Source organism: Hevea brasiliensis, chromosome 12 (assembly GCF_030052815.1).
Source record: "Hevea brasiliensis isolate MT/VB/25A 57/8 chromosome 12, ASM3005281v1, whole genome shotgun sequence".
Lineage (NCBI taxonomy): Eukaryota > Viridiplantae > Streptophyta > Magnoliopsida > Malpighiales > Euphorbiaceae > Hevea > Hevea brasiliensis.
Genome location: NC_079504.1, coordinates 31,067,169 through 31,089,490, shown reverse-complemented (window position 1 = coordinate 31,089,490; position 22,322 = coordinate 31,067,169). Strand labels below are relative to the sequence as shown.

The window sequence follows — 22,322 nt, the reverse complement described above, 5'->3', positions numbered from 1 at the left end:
CATATCTTTTTCTTTCGCGTGTTGAGATGTTTTCAGGTCTTATTAGAGGCGTAGAATGTAATAATATTCTCCATGGAGTTCTGATTTGTAGACAAGCCCCTTGTGTCTCCCATTTTTTCTTTACTAGTGATAGCATTGTATTTGGACAAGCTACTATGGTTAAAGCCAATGCTATAATCAACATTCTTTAGGAAAATGTAAGAGCTTCTAGGAAAAACAATGAATTTAGAGAAATTTGAGATCCCTTTTCAGCTGAAATGTTAGGGATGAGGATGGTACTACAATCCGAGATAATTTTGGTATAAGAGGTATCGACCAACATAAGAAATATCTTAGCTTACCTGCATGTATAGGGAGCAAAAAGAATGAGTTGTTTATCAACTTACATGATTGGGTTGCCTAAAAACTCCAAAGCTGGAAGGATAAAACTCTCTCAAAAGCAGTCAAAGAGGTTATTTTGAAGGCAGTTGTTCAATCCATCCTAATCTACATGATGACTTGCTTTTTATTGCGTAATGATACCATTCATAAAATTGAATCTCTAATGTCCAACTTCTGGTGGGGCCAAAGGGACAGTGAGCATCATATACATCGGTGCTCTTGTCATTGATTATGCTTATCAAAGGTACGGGGGTGTTGGCTCTGGAGATTTTAAATATTTTAATTTAGCAATGTTGGCTAAGCATTGCTGGAGGCTTATGGAGAATTCAACTTCATTACTATCCAAAATATTTAGGTCAAGATATCATCCAAGGAGTTTTTTCCTTGAAGCCAAACTAGGATATCAAACTAGTTGTGCTTGGAGGAGTATTTTACAAGCCTGTTGAGTGGTTGAAAAGGTTTTGAGATGTTTGGCGGATGATGGAACACAGATCAAGATTTGGAAATATAATTGACTTGTTAAATAGAATGGTTTCTGTATTTGGTCTCCTCTGTATTTACTTAGTGAAGATGCTAAAGTTAGTGACCTTATTTTGCATGAAGAGAATCACTGGAATTTGGGGTTTGTTAACCAAATCTTTATGCCTTTTGAGGTTGAGCAAATTCTTGTTATTCCCCTTCGTTGCTCCTTATTAAAATGCAAACTGGTTTAGCATCATAACAAGCATGGTATCTTCTCTATCCGCAGTGCTTATGTGGCGTTGATGCATAAATCTTCTAGCATTCTTTCTTCCTCTTTAGTTTTTGATTGGAAGTCTTTTTGGAAAAATTTGTGGCTATTGTCAGTTCCTCCAAAGATGAGGCATTTTATACATTGGGCTTACTCAAATTTATTGCCTGTGCTCTTGGCGCTGATCAAAAGAGGCATGAATATTGTAGTTGATAGTGTCTCAATAACGTGGAGTTAATAGAGCATGTATTGAGAGATTGTAGTGTAGCTCAACTTGTGTGGCATTTCTCCCTACTATGAATTGACTCTATTTCTAATGATAAGAGTCTTATCGATTGGTTTGCTGAACTGAGGTCTTCTCTTTCCAATAAGCGATTTGAGTTAGGTTGTATGATAGCATGGGTATTATGGCATGCAAGAAATGTACTAGTTTTCCAAAAAACAACTCTCCCGGTTCCAGTCATAGTTGATTAGGCTATTTCCTTCTTGAGTGAGTATTAGGGTTTTTATTCTTCTCCAAAGATAACCAAACCAGCTCACGCAAATGTCAGATGGCAACCCATGCCTTAAGGTATTGTTAAAATTTATTCAGATGTTGCATTAGAGTGTGGGCAAAGTGGTTTAGGTATGATTATAAGAGACCATGCAAGAAGGGTGCAAATGGGGTTGGGTGTTAGGAAAAGAGACCCAGATATGGATGTATTATAAGTCAATATTGAAGCAGCAATGTTTGCGATCCAAAGAGCGGTGGAGATGGGTTTTGATAAAGTGATATTGGAATTCGGTTCAGCTAAAATGGTCAATCTACATAATGGTGGCACTTTTCCTTTGAATTATGTTGGTACCAGATAGGGAAGGTAAGTTAATTATCCATTTTCTTGCTAAAGCCTCTCTTAAATGTTGTGGAGAGGAACTTGTTTGGATAGAAGAGGTCCCTTCTCATGTCATGAACCTTGTTCTTAGTGATCATTCACTTCACGGGAGCCACACAACACATTCCCAACACCACCGTTTCGCATTCCCACCAATTGGGCAATAACATTCTTAAAAAAAAAATCTCTAAAAATTAATCTTCTAACCAATGGCTAAAAAATAATGTAGTGAATATTAATTATGATTTATGAACTTTTCATTAAGTTTTTTTAATTATTTAAAATTAATAAAATATATATTTATCAATAAAAGAATTTATGAACCTTCCTTGCTAAGGAATATTAATTATTGTTTGATAAAGGTGTAATTTAAAATTTTTTACTAATAATAATTATATGAGTATTTAAGTTTTGACCTCCCTCTATGTTTAATTTTATGTTTTCCCTTGCCAGTTGTGTATAATGAACACAATGAATTTGAGCTGCTAATTCCACCAAAGGAATGAACAGCACTACTAGGCTTCAATAAAAAAAATAATAATAACATTTACAAAACAACTCCATAAACTGTGCACCTAAAAATATAAAAAAACAACACAAACCGCTCCATATAAATTGGAGACAAACAAAATCCCCAACATTGAGGAACAAAAGCAAGAAACCTAAGAACAAAACACAAAAAAGTAAAAAAGAAACAAAGAAAATAAGAACAGAAACAAAATTTGGAAATTATTTTTAAAAATACACAAAAAAAAAAAGAAAACGCAAAGAAAGCAAAGAAAAAAAAAATAAAAAAAAAAGAGAAGAAACAAATTTGAAAGGAAAAAGAAAGAGAAGGGGTGCTGTTAGAAAATTGGCCAGCAATGCCCTAAGAGCAAATCCAAGAAAAAGTTAGATAATTGCTAGATATAATATTTAATTAGTTTATATTTAATTAATTTTTGATGACCCATTAAATGAATCACTAATCCACTAGTTAAACTAGTGACTCATCAATCTCTTTCATGAATCGAGTGAACGTTTGGATTGGATTTAATAACAATGCATTAAAAAATATGGATGACAACAAATCATATATTTTTGAGCACATAATCTAACTAAACCCTATCGAGATGGATTCTTATAATATATAATTGAGGTTTGGAACACTACAAAAAAAATAATCGGATTAGCAACTGACCGAATCGGCTGCTAATTTATTAAAATCGAATGCTAGTCAATTTAACAATTGATTCAGTCTGTTGCAATGAAATCGATTACTAAATTAATTAAATTTGAAAAAAACTTTTTGTAAAAAACTATCAATTGCTACTAGCAACTGAAATATAATCTGTTGTAAAAAATTTGGTGTATTTAATTTTGTAAATTTGTAATTATTTTGTAAATTGATTGCTATCTACAACTAAGTTACTAACTGAAAAATTAGTTAGCTACTTAAAAAAATTATAAAAAAAAAATAAATTTTCAGATAACAAATAAGAAATTTAAATAAATAAAATTTTCAAAACATTACCGCAATAACAAATTATTAATGAAAATTTAACACTAAAAAATAATATAAAATATTATAAAAAAATTACTACTAATTAATATTAACAAAAATGCTAACAAAAAAAAACTAAATATAAAAAGATATTTATAAGATAAATTACTGTAAAAAATTATCATATTTGTAACAATTGTACTAAAAAATTATAACAAAACAATTACTAAAAATTAATACTACAAATAATTTGCTACCAAAAAATATATTTGTACCAAAAATTTTAATTTACGTCAAAGAAAAATAAATTAAATAAAAAAGATGAAAAAAAAGACGATGAAGAAGAAAACATATGAGAAAAAAAAAAGATTAAGAAGAAAATATATGAGAAAGAAAAAGGTAACGAAAAAAGATAGATGAAAAAAATGATGAATTCAAGAAAGTAGATGAGAGAGAAAAAGATGAAGAAAATATATTAGAAAGGAAAAGATAATAAATAAAATTGACGAGAATAGAAAAGATGACGAAGAAAATGAGAGAAAAGAGAAGAAAAATAGAAAAAAAATTATGAAAAAAGAAAATAAATAGTGATTTATATAAGCAAATTAGTAACTAATAATGGATTGCTAATTTTCTTTAAAAAATTAAGGTGACTTCTTTTAGGAGTTATTAGCCTCGAATTACAAATTTTATTATTTTTAATTCTTATTTTACTTTTCTCATATACATTAAAATTAAATAATTTTTATTTGATTATTTTGATTTAGTTCATAATTTGTGTCAATTTAATTCTTTTTTTTTTAAATAATTTATAATTTTATATTGTAATCAATTAATATAAAGTTACTCTATATTCTCTATATAAAGTTATCTATGTGCACAATTTATACTTTTTTACATAATTGATACAATTTTTTCTTAAAAAGTTGAAAGTTACTTCTCAAGTCTTCACTGTAAAGTAGGGGCTAGCAACCATTTTTCCTCATTTTCTTTTTATTTATTTATTTTTTACATTAGAATATTTTCCCATTTTAGCTAAATAACTATATTTTTATGCATAAAATAGAATTATATTAAAAAATTAATTATAGGCAAGAATAATTAAAAATATTACTTAAAGCCAAATAAAAAATAAAATATATATAATAATTTGATCAATGAATCAAATATTAAAATAGTCTTAGATTTATAATCTTATCAAATTAAGTAGTAAATTAGTGTCATTCAATTTATTTGACCAATAATATTAATAAATTTTAAATTATTTTTTAAATAAAATAATATCACTGTATTTTAAATAAAATAATCATACAAACTATCAATAATTTATGTATAAAATAATTAAAAATTATATTTTTTTATATAATTTTGCCATAAATTAATTTAACCAGCGCAGGCGGTGAATTTTTATACGAGATAAATATTATGAATTTGTGATTTATTTGCAAAGGTGACTTCTAATTGTGCTTCTTTTATGATTCCATGCTTCATCCTCATGATTCCTGTTTAGCTTCCAGGAATTTTCAATGAATTTTTTAAAATTCTACCCACGATTTGCCTTTAGATTTAATGATTCTTCCTTCTTGCAATGAATTTTCTTTCTCGCTTGGTTCCTTCTTGAAGTCTTGCTGGAGGAATGTTGGATTTATTCAATTTAAGGTTTTATTCTCTGCAGAAAGTTACTGTCACTGCATCTGCTGTGAGCAAACTCATCACAGATCAAGGAAGAAGAAGTACTGCCTAATGGAACCAAGGCAAAAGTCTTAATCACTTGTCGTCGTCGTCTCTCTGCATCTACGATTCAAATGAGATGATGGAGTCTTTTGATGGATCTCTCTTTGTTTCGCACTATTAGCTTATCAAAACAGAAATTTTAGTTATGGTTTCCATCGTTTCATTGTTAGTCAAAACTTTTATTCTATGCTCAGAAAGGTTATTTGATTTTTCTAAACAACTCATGCACGTGATAATACAAAAATCATAAAGAAAATAAAATTAGTTTGGTATGTAATTTTCCATTGATCTAAAGCTCAACCGTTAGCTAAATCTAAGGCTAAAACATATACGTTAACAATAACTTAACTGGTAGACTTCGAGTCCCTCCCCCAATTTGTCTACTCAAAGAAACAGAACGTGGAATTCCAAATGAACTTTTGCATACCAAACATGTTGTGTGAATTTGTCATAAATTTTTTTGAAATTCATTCATTTATACTAGACAAGTTCATAGTTTCAATCTTGTAACATTCGTCAATGATGATTCCTTTTTTCCTTCACCAGGAAAAGAGGGAGCCTTTATTGATTTCTACTCTGAAGTGATTTTGCTATGAACATCACTGTAACTGTTCATTATGGCAACTGCTTCCACTGCACATAAATGGAAGTATGATGTCTTTCTTAGCTTCAGAGGACAGGACACCCGTGATAATTTTACTAGCCATCTACATGAAGCTTTATGTCATAAAAAAATCAAAACCTTCATAGACAATAACCTTGAAAGAGGGGAAGAAATAACACCAGCACTTTTGAGAACAATTGAAGAATCAATGATTTCTATAATCATTTTCTCAAAAAACTATGCATCTTCTCCATGGTGTTTGGATGAAATGGTGAAAATACTTGAATGCAAGGAAAATTTTTGATAGATTGTTTTACCAATTTTCTACTATGTAGATCCATCCAATGTAGAAGAACAAAGTGGGTGTTTTACAGATGCATTTACTGAGCTTGAGAAGAACTTTAAGGAGAAAATAGAAAAGGTGCCCAGGTGGAGGGCTAACTTGGTGAAAGCAGCTGGTATATCTGGATGGGATTCCCAAGTGATCAGGTATGTATGTATTACTCTTGCTTTTTGTTTAAGGTTTCATAAGGGAACATTGAGAAAAGGTAAAAAAAAAAAAAACCCTGTCTTTTTGTGCAGATGTAAATGCAATTGACAATTGATTACAGTAGCAAATAATATATTATTTATATAAGCATTTAAAAATGTTTTTGCTAGCAAAATTTAGAATTAGAACTAATAATTGATCAGAGCGTCGTTTCCTTCAAAATAGGTATGGGCCGCCCTCCAAATTCAACCAAACTTTTTGATGAATAGCAATACCGTCAATTTTTTTTTCAAAAACCTAAAAATAGCAACAACTCACAAACAAAATTAATAACAGAATATCCTAACACCAAAAACATGAATTCCAATAAATTTTAGTCCCCGACAGTGGCGCCAAAATTAATGGTGGCTGTTGAATACACCATAAATTAAATTAACTGAAATTACCAATTATGAAATGTTTTCTGCAATAAGTGGTAAATTCAGGTCAATTCCTAGATACTGAATTATTAAATTTCATGCGCTTGTGTAATGGAAAAAGAAATAAAGGTTGGGGGGAGGGGGTAATTCGCAATCCAAAGAAGAATTCAAAAATAAAAAATTAAGATCTAAAATTAAATAAGAAATTCTCAAATTAAACAAACTTCAGTCCAAGGTAATTCGCATTTCAATGCATTGATTCGATCATAGACAAAAGAAATACAATTATCTCTTATTGAATACTTAACGTAGATTTACCAAACAGCGAAGTAAAATCCCTAACTTCCCTATACTCATCAATTCGAGCCCAGCACCCTTGTTGACTCTAATTATTAACTGAATTGGTATTAAGCAATCCTCATCAAATTAAAAACTGCTTTAAGAATAGGAAGTAGTTAAGCTGAACAATAATTTATGAAGCATAAATCATTTAATTCACTCTATTGTTTCCTTAGGTTATTATCGAAAACTGGGATCATAATCAATAAAACCTAATTGCTACTCATGTTTAATCTTACACAACAATTACGGATTATGAAGATGAAGTAGCACTTGACCACATCAAACAATTAACTAATAGGCCTTTTTAGCAAATCATTCAATAGATCAAAGACAATGAAATCAAAAAATAATAGATATTCAAAAAGACATAAATTAAATTAAGAACCTGGTCTCACAAATCAAGTAAAATAACTTGAATCCCTTGAACTGAATTAAAAACTTAGCCACTCATGTTCATGGCTTACAGAAAAATTAAAGAAGAAAATTGAAGAAATCTAAAATGTGAATAGAGAACGAAAGTCTAATTCTCTCTTTTCGAGAGGTTGCTCAATGATCCCTTGTGTCGGCTGCTGCCTCTTCTATTTATAATAAATGGTATGGGGTTAGGTTTTTAGATTCTCTGTCAAAAACTGCAATTGGAGCAAAATCACGAAACTGATTGTCAACGGATACACGGCCCGTGTATCACTACATGGCCTAGGGCAGTGTAACTTACTGGAGCTAAATAGGTATGTCTTGCATTGGCACAGAAGGTTACTCGGGTCTCCAGGATTTACACAGGTCAAGTTACACGGCCCGTGTACTTTGTTTCTTCCTCGGTTCTCTGGATTTCTTCTGGCAGAATGTTACACGGGTCTGTGATTGTGCTTACACGACCCGTGTACTTTGTATCAACAACGCTTCTCAATCCTTTGATCTTTTCAAGTTTCCTTCCACACTTCTATGTTCTGGGACTTCACAAAAACCCTGAAAAATAAAGCAAGAGTCAAATTAATGCAAATGCTGAAAATTTCTCCATTTAATATAATTATTTCAACAGCTCTCTAAACATATGCCTAATAGATAATTATACTTTAATCAACTGAATTAGGCATAAAGATACCCTAGAAACATTAAATGTGATGGAAGTAAAATTAATAAATTATGCACTTATCAAATTTTCCTTCATTTATGATTCCATGCTTCATCCTCATGATTGTTTAGCTTCCAGGAATTTTCTTGCTTGGTTCCTTCTTGAAGTCTTGCTGGAATTTATTCAATTTAAGATTTTATTCTCTATAGAAAGTTACTACCACGGCATCTGCTGTGAGGAAACCCATCACAGATCGAGGAAGAAGTACTACCTAAATAGGAAACAGAGGCCCTAAAACAAAGATCAAGGAAGAAGTAAAACCTGAAGGAACCAAGGCAAAAGTCTTTATCTCTTGTTGTCGTCGTCGTCTCTTTGCATCTACAATTCAACTGAGATGATGGAGTCTTTTGATGGACTCTCTCTATTTGGTTCTCACTATTAGCTGATTGAAACAGAAATTTTTGTCATGGTTTCCATCGTTTCATTGTAAGTCAAAACTTTTATTCTATGCTTAGAAAGGTAATTTGATTTTTCTAAACAACTCATGCATGTGATGATAAAAAAATCATAAAGAAAATAAAATTAGTTTGGTATGTAATTTTCCTTTGATCTAAAGCTCAACCATTGGGTAAATCTAAGGCTAAAACATTTACGTTAACAATAACTCACCAGGTAGACTTAGCTTTGAGTCCTCTCCCCAGTTTGCATACTCAAAGAAATAGAACGTGGAATTCCAAATGAACTTTTGCATACCAAACATGCTGTGTGAATTGGTCATAAATTTTTTTTGAAATTCATTCACTTACACTAAACAAGTTCATTGTTTCAATCTTGTAACATTCGTTGATGATGATTCCTTTTTTTCTTCACCAGGAAAAGAGGGAGCCTTTATTGATTTCTATTCTGAAGTGATTTTGCTACGAACACCATTGTAACTGTTCATTATGGCAACTTCTTCCACTGCACATAAATGAAGCTTTATGCGGTAAAAAAATCAAAACCTTCATAGACAATAACCTTGGAAGAAATAACACCGGCACTTTTGAGAACAATTGAAGAATCAATGATTTCTATAATCATTTTCTCAAAAAACTATGCATCTTCTCCATGGTGTTTGGATGAAATGGTGAAAATACTTGAATGCAAGGAAACTTATGGACTGATTGTTTTACCAATTTTCTACCATGTAGATCCATCCAATGTAGAAGAACAAAGTGGGTGTTTTGCAGATGCAATTACTGAGCTTGAGAAGAACTTTAAGGAGAAAGTAGAAAAGGTGCCCAGGTGGAAGGCTAACTTGTTGAAAGCAGCTGGTATATCTGGATGGGATTCCCGAGTGATCAGGTATGTATATATTACTTTTATTTTTTGTTTAAGGTCTCATAAGGGAACATTGAGAACAGGTGAAAAAAAAAAAATTCTTTGCAATTGATAATTAATTACAATAGCAGATAATATATTATTTATACTCATTTAAAAAAAGCTTTTGCTAGTAAAATTTAGAATTAGAACTAACAATTGATTGCAGAACTTAAACATGGAAATGGAAAGCTAGGGTTTGAACAAACAAAATTTCATTGCATATTAAGTTAAGCCATAGCACTAATTTTATGTTGCTCAGATATATATGGGTCCGTAGTTGGCTCTCTTGCCTAAATGTTTAAGCTGGAAACCCTTTTTTTTTTTTAATTAAATTGTCTCTTTTTTTATTTTTTATTTTTTGGACCTGTCTGTTGACATAATTAGCTATGCAGTAACCTAAACAATAACAAAGGGTTAGCAATCTTTTGTCTATAGAAGATTGAAAACGAACATAAATTGTTTTGCAAGATGTTGCAAGTATTAGGATTTTTTTTATTTATTTGGATCGTTTTGTTATAAAAATGCACGGCTTGAAGGAAAATGTTGGTGTAACATAACTCTTTGGTTGTCTCAATACTTTTTATTCATCATTAGGTCTGAGGCTAAACTTGTGAAAGAAATTGTGGAGCATGTTTTGAAGAAATTGAATCATGCACGCTCATGAGACTTAAAGGGCCTGATTGGAATTGACTCACGCATTACAGAGATTATAGATTTACTACAGAATGGATCATCAAAAGTTCGAATTGTTGAATGATGTAGATCAATTAGAATTCGTAATTGGAAGATGCAATTTTGGTTTGGGAAGTAGAGTTATTGTGACATCTAGAGACAGGCATGTTCTTATGAAAGGAGTTGATGAAGTATATAAAGTTGAGGGATTGAATGATGATGATGCTCTGCATTTGTTCAGTTTGAATGCTTTTAAGGAGAAGTATCCAAGGAAAGATAGAATGGAGCTATCAAATAAAGCTGTTAAATACGCTCATGGCAACCCCTTGGCAATTAAAGTTATTGGTTCTTTTCTGTTTGGCAGAACAGAACAATATTGGGAAAGTGCACTGGATAAACTTGGAAAAATTCCTCAGCCTAGAATTTTTCATGTGTTGAGAATAAGTTTTGAAGTGCTAGATGATGAAGAGAAAAGTATATTTCTTGATATTGCATGTTTTTTTAGGGGGCAGCAAATTGACTTCGTAGAGAGAATACTAGATGGTTGTGGTTTCTCAGCAGGAATTGGAATTACTGTTCTTGTTGATAAATGCCTTGTCACTGTCCTACATAACAAGTTGAAAATGCATGACTTGTTGCAGCAAATGGCTCATGAAATTGTTTGCCAAGAATCTATTAATGGGCTGGGAAAACGCAGTAGATTGTGGAGATCTTGTGATGTCTGTCAAGCGTTAACCAAAAATCTGGTGAGAGCCATATGCATTCTATATGTTTTTATACTTACATGTGTTTCTATTTATGTGTTTATCAAAGTAAGCTTAATATGTTGGGGTAACCTGTGCTTTATTTATACTTATCTGTGATCTTCAGGGAACTGAAAGGGTTGAAGGGATATGGTTAGACACATCTCAAATAGGAGAAGTGGACTTGATTTCAACAGCCTTTTTGAGGATGTATAACCTTAGATTGCTCAAAATCTACAATTTTACAATTAGAAACTCTGAGCTCTTTGCCATCCAATTTCCAGGCAGAGAACCTTGTTGAACTTAACCTGGCTTACAGCAATGCTAGACAGTTATGGACAGGAGTACAGGTATGCTGCATTATTTTCTTGATTCCCTTTCTTCCGTCATTGCCTTTTGAAAATGCATTTTAGTTTGGGCATGTGCCTATTGTTGTATCCTATTATATTGTTTTTGCTGAATCTTGCGAGTTTGAAAGAGATTAACCTTAGAAATTCTGAGCACTTATCTACAGTGCCTGACCTCTCTCTGGCTAAGATTCTCGAGAGTGAATTTTGAATACTGTACTAACTTGGTAGAAGTTCCCTCATCTATTCAGTCTTTAGAGAAGCTCGGTGATTTGAATATGAGATACTGCACAAGCCTTGAGACCTTTCCTAGTGTTATTAATCTGAGATCGCTTAAGACTCTTAACTTTTCTGACTGTTCAAATCTTATGAAGTGTCCAGAGATTGCAAAGAACATAGTGTATTTAAACTTAAAAGGGACTGCAATAGAAGAACTTCCCAAATCAACTGGCCATCTCAGTGATCTCATAACATTGGATTTGAAGGATTGCAAAAGAATCAGCAATCTTCTAGAAAGCATTTGTTTATTGAAATCCCTTGTGACTATTAATCTCTCTGGCTGCTCTGATATCACCAGGATTCCAAATATTTCAGGGAAAGTGAGATTCTTGTACTTGAGTGAAACTACAATAGAAGAAATTCCCTCTTCAATTGGTAGTCTCTCTAGACTCTCTTGCTTGGATCTTACAAACTGCAAAAGGCTCAAGAATCTTCCTTGTGATGTTTCTAAGTTGGCATCTTTTGAAAAGCTTATTCTTTCTGGCTGCACAAGAATCACTAGGTTTCCAGTGGTTTCGAGTAATATAAAGAAGTTGCTTTTAGATGGGACAAAGATCGAAGAAATTCCCTCATCAATAGAGTATTGCTTTGAACTTGAGGAACTAGGCCTGCAAAACTGCACAAGATTTCATATTCTTCCGAGTAGTTTTTGTAAGTTGAAATATTTGCGAAGGCTTAATCTCTCAGGCTGCTCCAGATTTGAGAGTTTCCAGAAATTTCGTGTGACAGGGATTCATTGAGATTTCTTCACTTAGATGGAACAGCGATAAGAAAGGTGCCCTCACCAATGAAAAATTTGAGTGGTCTTTCTATCTTGCAACTGAGAAACTGCAAAAAACTTAAATTGAGTGGTGTCTCTATCTGGGAAAAACTTGGTGTCTCTACTTGGGAAAGACTTTTTCCATTGTCAATGGCCATCGCAGAATTCCAGTGGATAGATTTGAGGTTCTGCGTAAGCTATATCTAAATGATTGCAGCATATTGAATGTGCCTAATGCTATTGGCTTCTTATTCTCACTAGAAGCATTAGATCTAAGTGGAAACTTATTTTCAGAGATACCTCAAAACATCCTTCAGCTCGAAAACCTGGAGTACCTCGGCTTAAGAGATTGCCTGCAGCTAAGATTAATACCTGCACTTCCACCGCGGCTGACAAAATTAGATGCAGAAAATTGCATTTCTCTGCGTTCTGTAACTAGTAAATCAACTGGAGTGGAAGGAAACATTTTTGAATTCCTTTTCACTAATTGTTACCAGTTGAATAATTTGGCAAAGAAGCGTATCATGGCATATGCACTAAAAAAAATTCATTGTTATTCCAAAAGGCTGTCCAATCAGGTCTATTTCTGTCTCCCTCATCTATTTTTTCTTTTTCTTTACTGATCATATTCCTTGTTAATTCCAAAAGGGAATCTTGTTTATGCTTCTCTGGATCTGAAATTTCAAAGTGGTTTAGCCATCAAAATGTAGGATTTTCCACAACAATCCAGGTGCCTTCACATTGGGCTAATAGAGAGTTCCTGGGTTTCATTCTCTGTTCTGTTATAGCATTCAACAAACTCCATATAGACGACTCTGGTTTCCAAGTGAAATGTAGATACCATTTCAAAAATGAATCTGGAGACAGCAATGATCTATATTGTTATTTCAGCTGTTGGTATGGTTCAAGAAATTTGAGGAAGCATCATATGTTCATTGGGTATGATCCGTGTTTGGATGTTAAAAGGTGATGGGTTTGGTAAATACAATTAAGGTTTTAATTGAATTCTACCTTGAAGATATGAATGGACTTCCTTTTCTCTGCTCTGATGTTTGGAATTGTTGGGTCTGTCTGCTATATGCCCAAGAAGAAAGCTTCTGTAGAAGTCTAGCCATAACTGTCACCCATAGTAGAGTTTCTAAGGGCCTGTTTTGGTCTAACTATTGAATACAGCTGATAACTGTTAGCTGTAGTTATTAGTGATAGCTGATAGCTGATGATAGCTCATTTATGTTAAATGTTTAGTAAAATTATATTTAGCTGTTACCGTTGATATGTAAAATGACTAATAAGGATATATATTATATAATTTATTTTATTATTGAAATAAATATAAAATTATAAATTTATTATGTTATATTATTTATTTTATTATTAAAGTAAATATACAATTATTAAATTAATATATTATATCATTTATTATATTATTAAAATAAATATAAAATTATTAATCTATTATATTATATCATTTATTTTATTATTGAAATAAGAAAATAATTAATTTTTTTTAAAAAATAATTAATAACTTTAAAAATATCGATAAAATAATAAAATAATTATTATTGATGATAAAGAAAAAATTTATACTTAATTTTAAGTTTTTAGATATAAATAAATATTTTATATTATTAATAAAAAGTTTTTTAACTAAATTAAAATGCGTTAATTAAAATGTTAAAATTATAAATGAAAAATATAAAAGTATTAATAATATTAATTTTTAAGTTAAATAAAAGAGGATAATATGGTCAAAATAAAAAATAAAATCAAATCAGCTATCAGCTGATGAGAAATAACTCTAAAAATAGAGCTGATACAAACTGCAGCTGATGGGTGGCATATCAGCTACCCATCTATCAGATTTATTTTCGGCCGCGGCCATCACTCTTGTTAGCAATCATGTCTTGAATCATATCCACCTCTAATTTATTTTTTCTTTTGGTTTTAGAGGGCCGTCCAGTCGAACATATTTTTTTTATTATTATTTTTATCCCTTTTATGCATCATTAAATTAATATATATATATATAAATGTGATGATATTTTAATAAGTTTTTTAAAATTTAAAAAGTGAAAAATTATTTCTCTTTTTGAAAAATAAAAACTATTTTATTTAAAATAATTTAATTAGTAACTACGATCTTACAAATAAAATTCACCTAAAAAATTAATTTTAGGTGATTAAACTACTTGTTGTTATTATTATTATTATTATTATTATAACGTTATTCAACAAGTATTTACCAGATAATTATCCTGTGGGGCTAGAATCGTGACGTGGATGTAGAACCGATAAACTGGTCCTTATCTCTTGAAAATCTAAATTTGTTCTAATTTCTATGGCCCGCCGGCAGATTGCTTTTGAAAACTAGCGGGCAGCTACAAGTAAAGGATGAACATGGCACAATCAAAGTGATGGTGGCGGTAGCAAATTAATAATTATTTTTTATAGGCATCTTTTATAATAATTTTATCTATCATAAATTTATGACTTATTTTATGATATTTTTGTAATATGATTTTTTAATATGGGTTAATTATGAAAAACTTATTAATTTATCTAAATTCTCACATAAAAAATAAATATAATATTTTTAACAACATGAAAAATATTAATTATAAGTAACACTAAATAACATATAATAACTTAACAAAATAAAATAAATTAGTTCAAGCAAAAATAAAACACATATGAAAAACATTATTCAAACCTAATTAATTAATTAAATACTATGGATGTGAAGAGAGGGAACGTGGTCAATTTATTTTGAAACAAACTTTGATAATGGGGCACTAAAACTTTTTCCATTCCCACTATTCTCTCACTTCCCCTTACTCACACGAGTTTCCTAATTTGAATAAAAAAAATTAAGTTTAATTCGTCTTTTTCCTTTGCTTTTAATAATAACAATAATAATAAATATGAATCCCAATGATTGATCAACTATCAATTTCTCTTTCTGAAAAATTCAGAATTAAATGTTTAATGACTAAGTTTTCTCATGGAAAAGTATTAAATATGACATTTACAAGCGATGGTTAAAAGTCCTCTACGCGTTTCCAAGCCGTGGAAACTTTGCTTGTTTTTTACTCACAGCTCAGAAAATTCCTCATTAGAAATTGTTATATTCCCACAATCAATAGGCAAAACCTGTGACCTTCCCATGCATTTTCATGAATTTGACTGCAACCCCTTAAGTGCCTATATATATACGAATCGATAACCAAAGGGACATATGCTTCTGAGGCAAATTTATAAGAGAAACAAAAGAGTGTAAGGAGATCACAACTTTAACATTTAGCGATGGGTTGGTTTGGCAAGCGAAGATCTGAAAAGAAACAAAACACTTATCAAACACCTGCCGGAGCAGCAAATCCTACCCATAAAACTTATGGTAGCGAAGATAAAAAAAGCAAAATTGGCAGCAAAGGTAACCACGGCAGTGCAGCAGTTATAGCATCTGCAGCCGCTGCCAGTGCTGCTGCTTCTAGCAGTGCTAGCGCTTGCAGCGGAGGTGGAGGATGTTGTTGAGTGATGTCATGCAACAATTCAATTTCTTCGTTATATATATATAAATGTATGTTAATTCCATTTCAGCTCTTTGAGAGATTGAGGATACCATATGTCATCTGTTTACTCGAATTTCAGAAAATAAGTGATTAAAAATAAAGAGGATTGTTTGTAAGAAATATTTAATGTTGTATGTTCTGTTTTTATGAGATTTGCTTAGTGTATATACTGGTTTCTTATTATCATTATTATAATGTAAATTATTATTATTATTTAAGAGCAAAGAAAAATAACACATGGATTTGTATTTTCTTTGCGTTGAATTTGTGTTTTGGATTGATTGGGTCTGAGATTTCAGATTGATGAATGATTGACCTCTTCAATCTCATTAAAGTATCTAATTATAACGAATTTTTGCAATTACAAATTTAAAAATTAAGATATTTTTCCTTTACTCGTAAATAATAATAACAATAACAACAACAATTCCTTTACTAGTATGTAGATATAAGAATCGATAACTAGGGTGGCATATGCTTCTAACAAAAACTTGTAAGAGAAACAAATTAAAGAGTGTGCGGAGATCACAACTTTAATATCTAGTCATGGGTTGTTTTGGCAAGCGAAGCTCTGAAAAGAAACCAGTTCCATATCAAACACCTGCTGGATGAGCTAATCACAAGTTGATATATTCTTGCAATCACCAATAGGCAAAAGCTGTGACCTTCATAAATTTGACTGTGACCCTTAAGTGCCTATTTATATATTTATATATATATATATATATATATATATATATATATATTATGCTTCTAACAAAAACTTGTAAGAGAAACAATTTAAAGAGTGTGCGGAGATCTCAACTTTAATATCTAGTGATGGGTTGTTTTGGCAAGCGAAGCTCTGAAATGAAACCAAATCCATATCAAACACCTGCTGGATGAGCTAATCCTAATCATAAAGTTCATTGAGAGGTTGAGGTACATTTATCATCTTGTTTACTCGAATTTTAGAAAAAAAAAAAATAAATAAGTGATAGGAAATAAAAACGATTGATTGACTAAATATGTAACTGTTTTTAGGATATTTTTTATTGATTACTTTATATACACTTGTTTTATAATAATAATAATAATAATAATAATAATAATAATAATAATAATAATAATAATTTGTACTTTTAGTCTTAAAGATAATCATTAGTTCTAATTGCTTGGTATTAAAGATTAGGGAAAATTACTAAAAAGAAAAAACTTTGTGGTTTATTCATTTTTATTTTAAAATTGGTTATTCATTTTGTGACAAAATGATATCCTGAAATTCACACCGTTAGTAAAAGATGACTTTCTGTATTCTCTCCGTTAAGAGATATTGACGTGGAATAGAAAGGTGCTGACGTATAGCAGAAATATGCTAACGTGTTTGTTCGGAAGTTCGCCACATAGCTCCTCAGGTCCGTTGTTCCATTGCATTTATCTAGCATAGGCAATTTGAATTTTGGTGGAAATTATTCAGCCAAGATTGACCCGAAAAAGGAGACTCATCTCCCAACCCAAAGTTTTTCTCCTCCATCTATTTCTGATACCTTTATACTGCTTTTACCAATCCCCAATTCACCTTTGGTCCTAGTGATTCATCATATTGTTCTTCTTGTTTGCTCACCGTGATCTGCTTATTTTGTCTTCCTAAATTGTTTGTCCACTAAGTGATCTTCTGTTTGGTTTCTTTAGTTCTAGCTGGATCTACCCCCATGGAAGGTGTTCTTATGACTTTTCCTGTTCTTGGGATAGGTGTCCCTAATGGAGCACTGGTCCCCGAGATCAATTCTTTGAGGAAAGCGATTTGAATCTCCATCTTCTGGATGCGTTGGTACATGTGCTTTGGTGTCGTGCCTTGAAACAGGTTTTGCTGATCTAGGATGATAGTGTTATGTGGTGAAATCGGGGCATCAGATGGAATCGTGGGTGTAGTCAGATTTTGAGTCATTATTGTCACAGGTGGGTCTCTTCCTAATGTGGGAGCGATGGAGATGATGCTTTTGCTAGGAGTCCTTAAATCTGTAGCCATTAAGATGACAAAAACCACAAACAATGAAAAATAATTAGGACTAATCAAAATGCACTAGTAGCATAGAAAACGTTAAAAGGAAGAGAAATGATTTCAAATGTAGGTTCTCAGTTAGTGATCTGAGTTTCCCATAGACAGCGCTACTGTTGCCACCTTGAGTTCCTGAATACTAGTCTTAATGCCACATAGACCTGCAATAAAAAAGAAAAAAGTGAGATGGTTGTCTTCTATCAAGCCACTCAGAGAACTGGATGTAAAACGAGAACAAGAATTGTAATGAGATTTTGAAAATGAGAATATACGTACCTTCTTTCTCGTTACTTAGTTGGCATTTATAAGCTTATTAGGAAAATAACTGTTGCTTCGTTCATGGATATTATCTTGACTGATATACCGAGATTGTCTCCGTAAAATCCGTTCTTGCTTCATTACTAGTGTGATTATTGCTTGGTGTATCTTCCACTCACCTTGTAGGGCAAGCAAAAGTACTTCTGTTTGATCTTGTTTCAGCTCGATTGTGCTTTATTCCACTCGCTTGGTCTTTTGACTAGCATTTGATCTTTTCTGGCTGCCACATTACATATTTGTATAGAATTTTGACTATTTGACTCGAATTTGTTGGCACGTGGTATCGTTTAGTAAAACATAAAATAGAATAAAACTTTAAAATTAAAATTAAAATATTAAAAACTACAAAATAAATATTAATGAAAATATAAAAAAGATAAAGAGATATACAATGAATATAATTAATATAGTTATATTTTTGGTGTCATAATTAATAATTATATAAAATTATTAATTTTTAAATTTAAAAAATACATTAATTGTCCAATCAATATAGATGACAATAGAGAAAAAAAAACTCAAAATTTTCTAAAAAAATTAATAATAATAACAATAATAAATTTTAAATGAAAATTAAAATATGAAACAACATAAAATAAAATATTTATAAAATGTAGAAAAATGGAGAGATATACGATGAATATAATTAATATAGTTATATTTTCAATGTCATAATTAATAATTATATAAAATATTAATTTTTATATTTAAAAATATATTTATTAATTCAATCAAAATATATAAAATAAAGAAAAATTCAACTTTCTAAGAAAAAATAAATAGAAATACTAAACAAATAAAGAATCACTTTCTCTTTACTTTATTTTAATATGTAGATATAAAAAGATATAGATATAGATAAATTACAATATTTTTAATTTAAATATAATATATAATCGAATTTATTATAATAATGATACTAGTATAAAATATATTTATTAGTAAAAATTACTTAATAAATAAAAAATAAATTTTACCATAAAAATTTTTAAATAAAATCAACTATTATAAATTATTACAATCAATTGTATCTTTTGTGTTATATGGAACGAAATCAAATTAAGATTTATTATAATTAAAAAAAAGTAATGTTTATATGTATTTTTTAATTTACTATGTTAATGAAAAGGTAACTTTATAATAAATATTTTTCTTAAAGTGATATTTATAATAAGGTGGAATTGTCGTATCCCGATATATTATATGATAAATTAGTTATTTTATATAAAATAAATTTGATAATGAATGAATATATAAATATGAATGAATTTTAACAGGTAAATGTATATGTATTGATTGAATTTTCATAATTTTATAATGATTTTATAGTTTTTAAATTAATTTTATTTATATATTTATCTAAATATTATTCATTTATTTATATTTCAAGACTATGATATGTTATCGGCGAAGACTACTTTGAATCCTGCCGGTCGCCATGAGTGCCATACATTGGAATTGTAGAGGGCTTGGAAACCCACCTACAACTAGTTTTCTTAAAAAGATAATAAAGCATTGTAGACACCATATTTTGGCCGACCTCCGAAGGCAAGGGTCTTTTAGAATCGAAACTCCATCACAAATGGCTTTTCCAGACTCAACCGATCTCACGCTTAAGTTAGATGGCTTTCCGATCTCTTGGTCTCTGTCAAATGAGTTCGAGACAATATTGGATCTCCAAACTATCCAATCTTGCCTACCTATGTTTTCCAATCTCTCTGTGTGCAAACATCATAGAACTTCGTTTGACCAAATGTTATGATCGAGCTTCTCGCTTGAATGCCTCAGATATTCCTTAAAATGAAGTTAAGATTTCTATTTGGTCTAATAATGATTTCGATCTTAAAAGTTCAAGTCAATGTCAAATCTTTGCAATTCTAATGTTCTAAAGTTTCACCCGGTATTTGGTCATGACTTAGTCTGATCTCATGTTCGCGTGTAATGTTTTTCCGATCCCTTATACTCTGATTAATAATCGCTTTCAAGTTTAATGTTCAACTACGTTCAATCAATTAAGTGCTCAGACAATTTGAACGCTTTCCAATCTCATCAAGAAATTGAACAAAAAGGGATTCCAATTTATTTCAAAATAAAATATATACAAGTCATTTAGCAGGATGATCTCCCCCAGCCTGCTCCCCAGGTACATTATCAGCTCTCTGATCCTCTTCCTCTCTCTCAGGCTCCTCGTCGCTCTCCTCTTCGGCCTCTGGAATGAGTTGATTCATCTAGGAGAAGTCCTCCTTAGGATAATGCTTCCTTAGCTCAGCCAGGAGGTCATTATGGGCATTCACATATGCCCCAGCCTCTTTTGTCATGTTTTCCTCTTCCTTTGCCTGAAGCTCCTCCTCCTTAGCCTGGAGCTCCTCCTCCTTTCCCGAAGCTCCTCAGCAAAACGAGCGAGATTGGCAGATTAACCAGCTCAGGTGACTTTAAGTTCCTGCTCCACTTCGGCTATCTTCTCTTCGCAATGCTTCATCCGATCTTCCAGTCTAGCGATGTAATCATTGGCAGAGAAGAGTTGAGCCTGTGCAGCTGAGGCATCCTGGACCGCCTTAAGAATCTCCCTCCTTAAGGCGTGGGCTTTCTCTCTGATTACATGTTGATTTGTGATGGCCTCCAAGCCCAAACTCATTGTCTGAGTTAAAATATCGTCGATGCTCTCCTCTGCCAACTTGTTCCAATCTTCTTGGAAGCAAATGGAGGCACCCATGACATTAGCTAGGCTAGGATTCCCTCGAGTGGAGTGGTTCCTTTCTAGTGATTGGATGAGGAGTTGAGCTCCCCGAGAAAGTGTCCTAACAGTAGGACCAAAAGACTCCCCTTCCACATTGGAAGAGATCAGAGGAGGTGGAGGAGGCGGACATTCAATCTGCTGAGATGGAGAAATGGCGAGCTCTACTTCAGGGACTGGCTACTCTTGAGGGCGAGGAGGGGAGCTCGGTATTTCTACCAATTCTCGCTGAGGAGTCTGAGCATCAGTAACAGTGGCCTCCTTCATCGCCCGCACCTTTCGAGAGACCTCCCTTTTTCGCTTACGGCTCTCTTTAGAAGTGTCGCCACCCGCCATAACTGCACAGAGAAGAAGTCAGTGAGTTCGCTAAGATTTAGAGGCCAGAGATATGGATTGTACCAGGACCGAGGTAAGAGAGCTGAAGCTCGTAGTCTTCATCGGTGATCAAGCACATCATCCACCACTTTAGTTTGGCCATAACCGCATTTAAACACGAGAATTTATGGGTGGACGACTGAGTCTTTAACTCTTTCACCACGGTGTCTTTGTCCTCATTTAAAGTGATCTTCTTTGGAATTGAAGCGACCAAGTACTGCCAACTCCGTGGGAAACCCTCAAAGCCATTCGGAATCTTGCTCCTCAATACAAAAAATCAATTTTTCCAATTCTTCAGTGAAGAGGGGAGATCAGTAAAAAGCCCACAGTACGGCTTGGCTTGGAAGAACTAGTACTTGTCGTCCTTTCGACGAGTGAGCAAATGTACCTCAACAAAAACCTTTGCTGTAGGCTCGAGCTTTTTGGCTCGGCATAAGCCTCTAAAAGCCACTAGGATCTGCCATGAGTTTGGGTGTACTTGGGCTATGCTACATGATGGAGCTTCAGAATGGCCTTAAAGAAGTCGTCCAAAGGAAACCGAAGTCCGGCCTTCAGCTACTCTTCGTATACTATGATGAAATCACCTTCATCAAAGAAGTGATCAGCTCGGAGATCGCAATGGCATCTGATAAGCTCGAAAAAATCGGTCTGAAGGTTGTACTCTTGACTAATGGACTACAGGTCGGTTTCCTGAAGGACCGATGGCTCCACGAGAAGATTTTCTTTCCCTGAAGTAGAAGCCTGTTTAGATTGGGTCACCCGACCGTGGGCTGGGACAGAGGTTGTAGAAGGTTCAGGTCGTCCAATCGGTCCGACCACCTCAACTTCATCTGACGTCCTCTAGATATGAATGGAGGGAGGACTAGTAGCTCTCTGACCATTGGTGCCGCTCATTTTTTAGAAAAACAAAAGGAAAATTAACTGAGGAAAAATCAAAATCCTTAGCGGAGTGTAATCGGTGCCTGAAAACTCTAGAAAATGAGAAGAAGTGCTGAAAT

The 22,322-nt window shown here is 32.2% G+C and overlaps 1 protein-coding gene across 1 annotated transcript; it reads left to right on the top strand.

Moving 5' to 3' along the window:
• Positions 1-10,214: 10,214 nt before the first annotated feature.
• LOC131171186 (disease resistance protein RUN1-like) lies at positions 10,215-12,270 on the top strand. Its single transcript, XM_058130654.1, has 4 exons — positions 10,215-10,907; positions 11,032-11,082; positions 11,189-11,254; positions 11,626-12,270. Exons 1-4 carry the CDS (start codon positions 10,215-10,217, stop codon positions 12,268-12,270), a joined length of 1,455 nt encoding a protein of 484 aa, XP_057986637.1.
• The last annotated feature ends 10,052 nt before the right edge of the window (positions 12,271-22,322 follow it).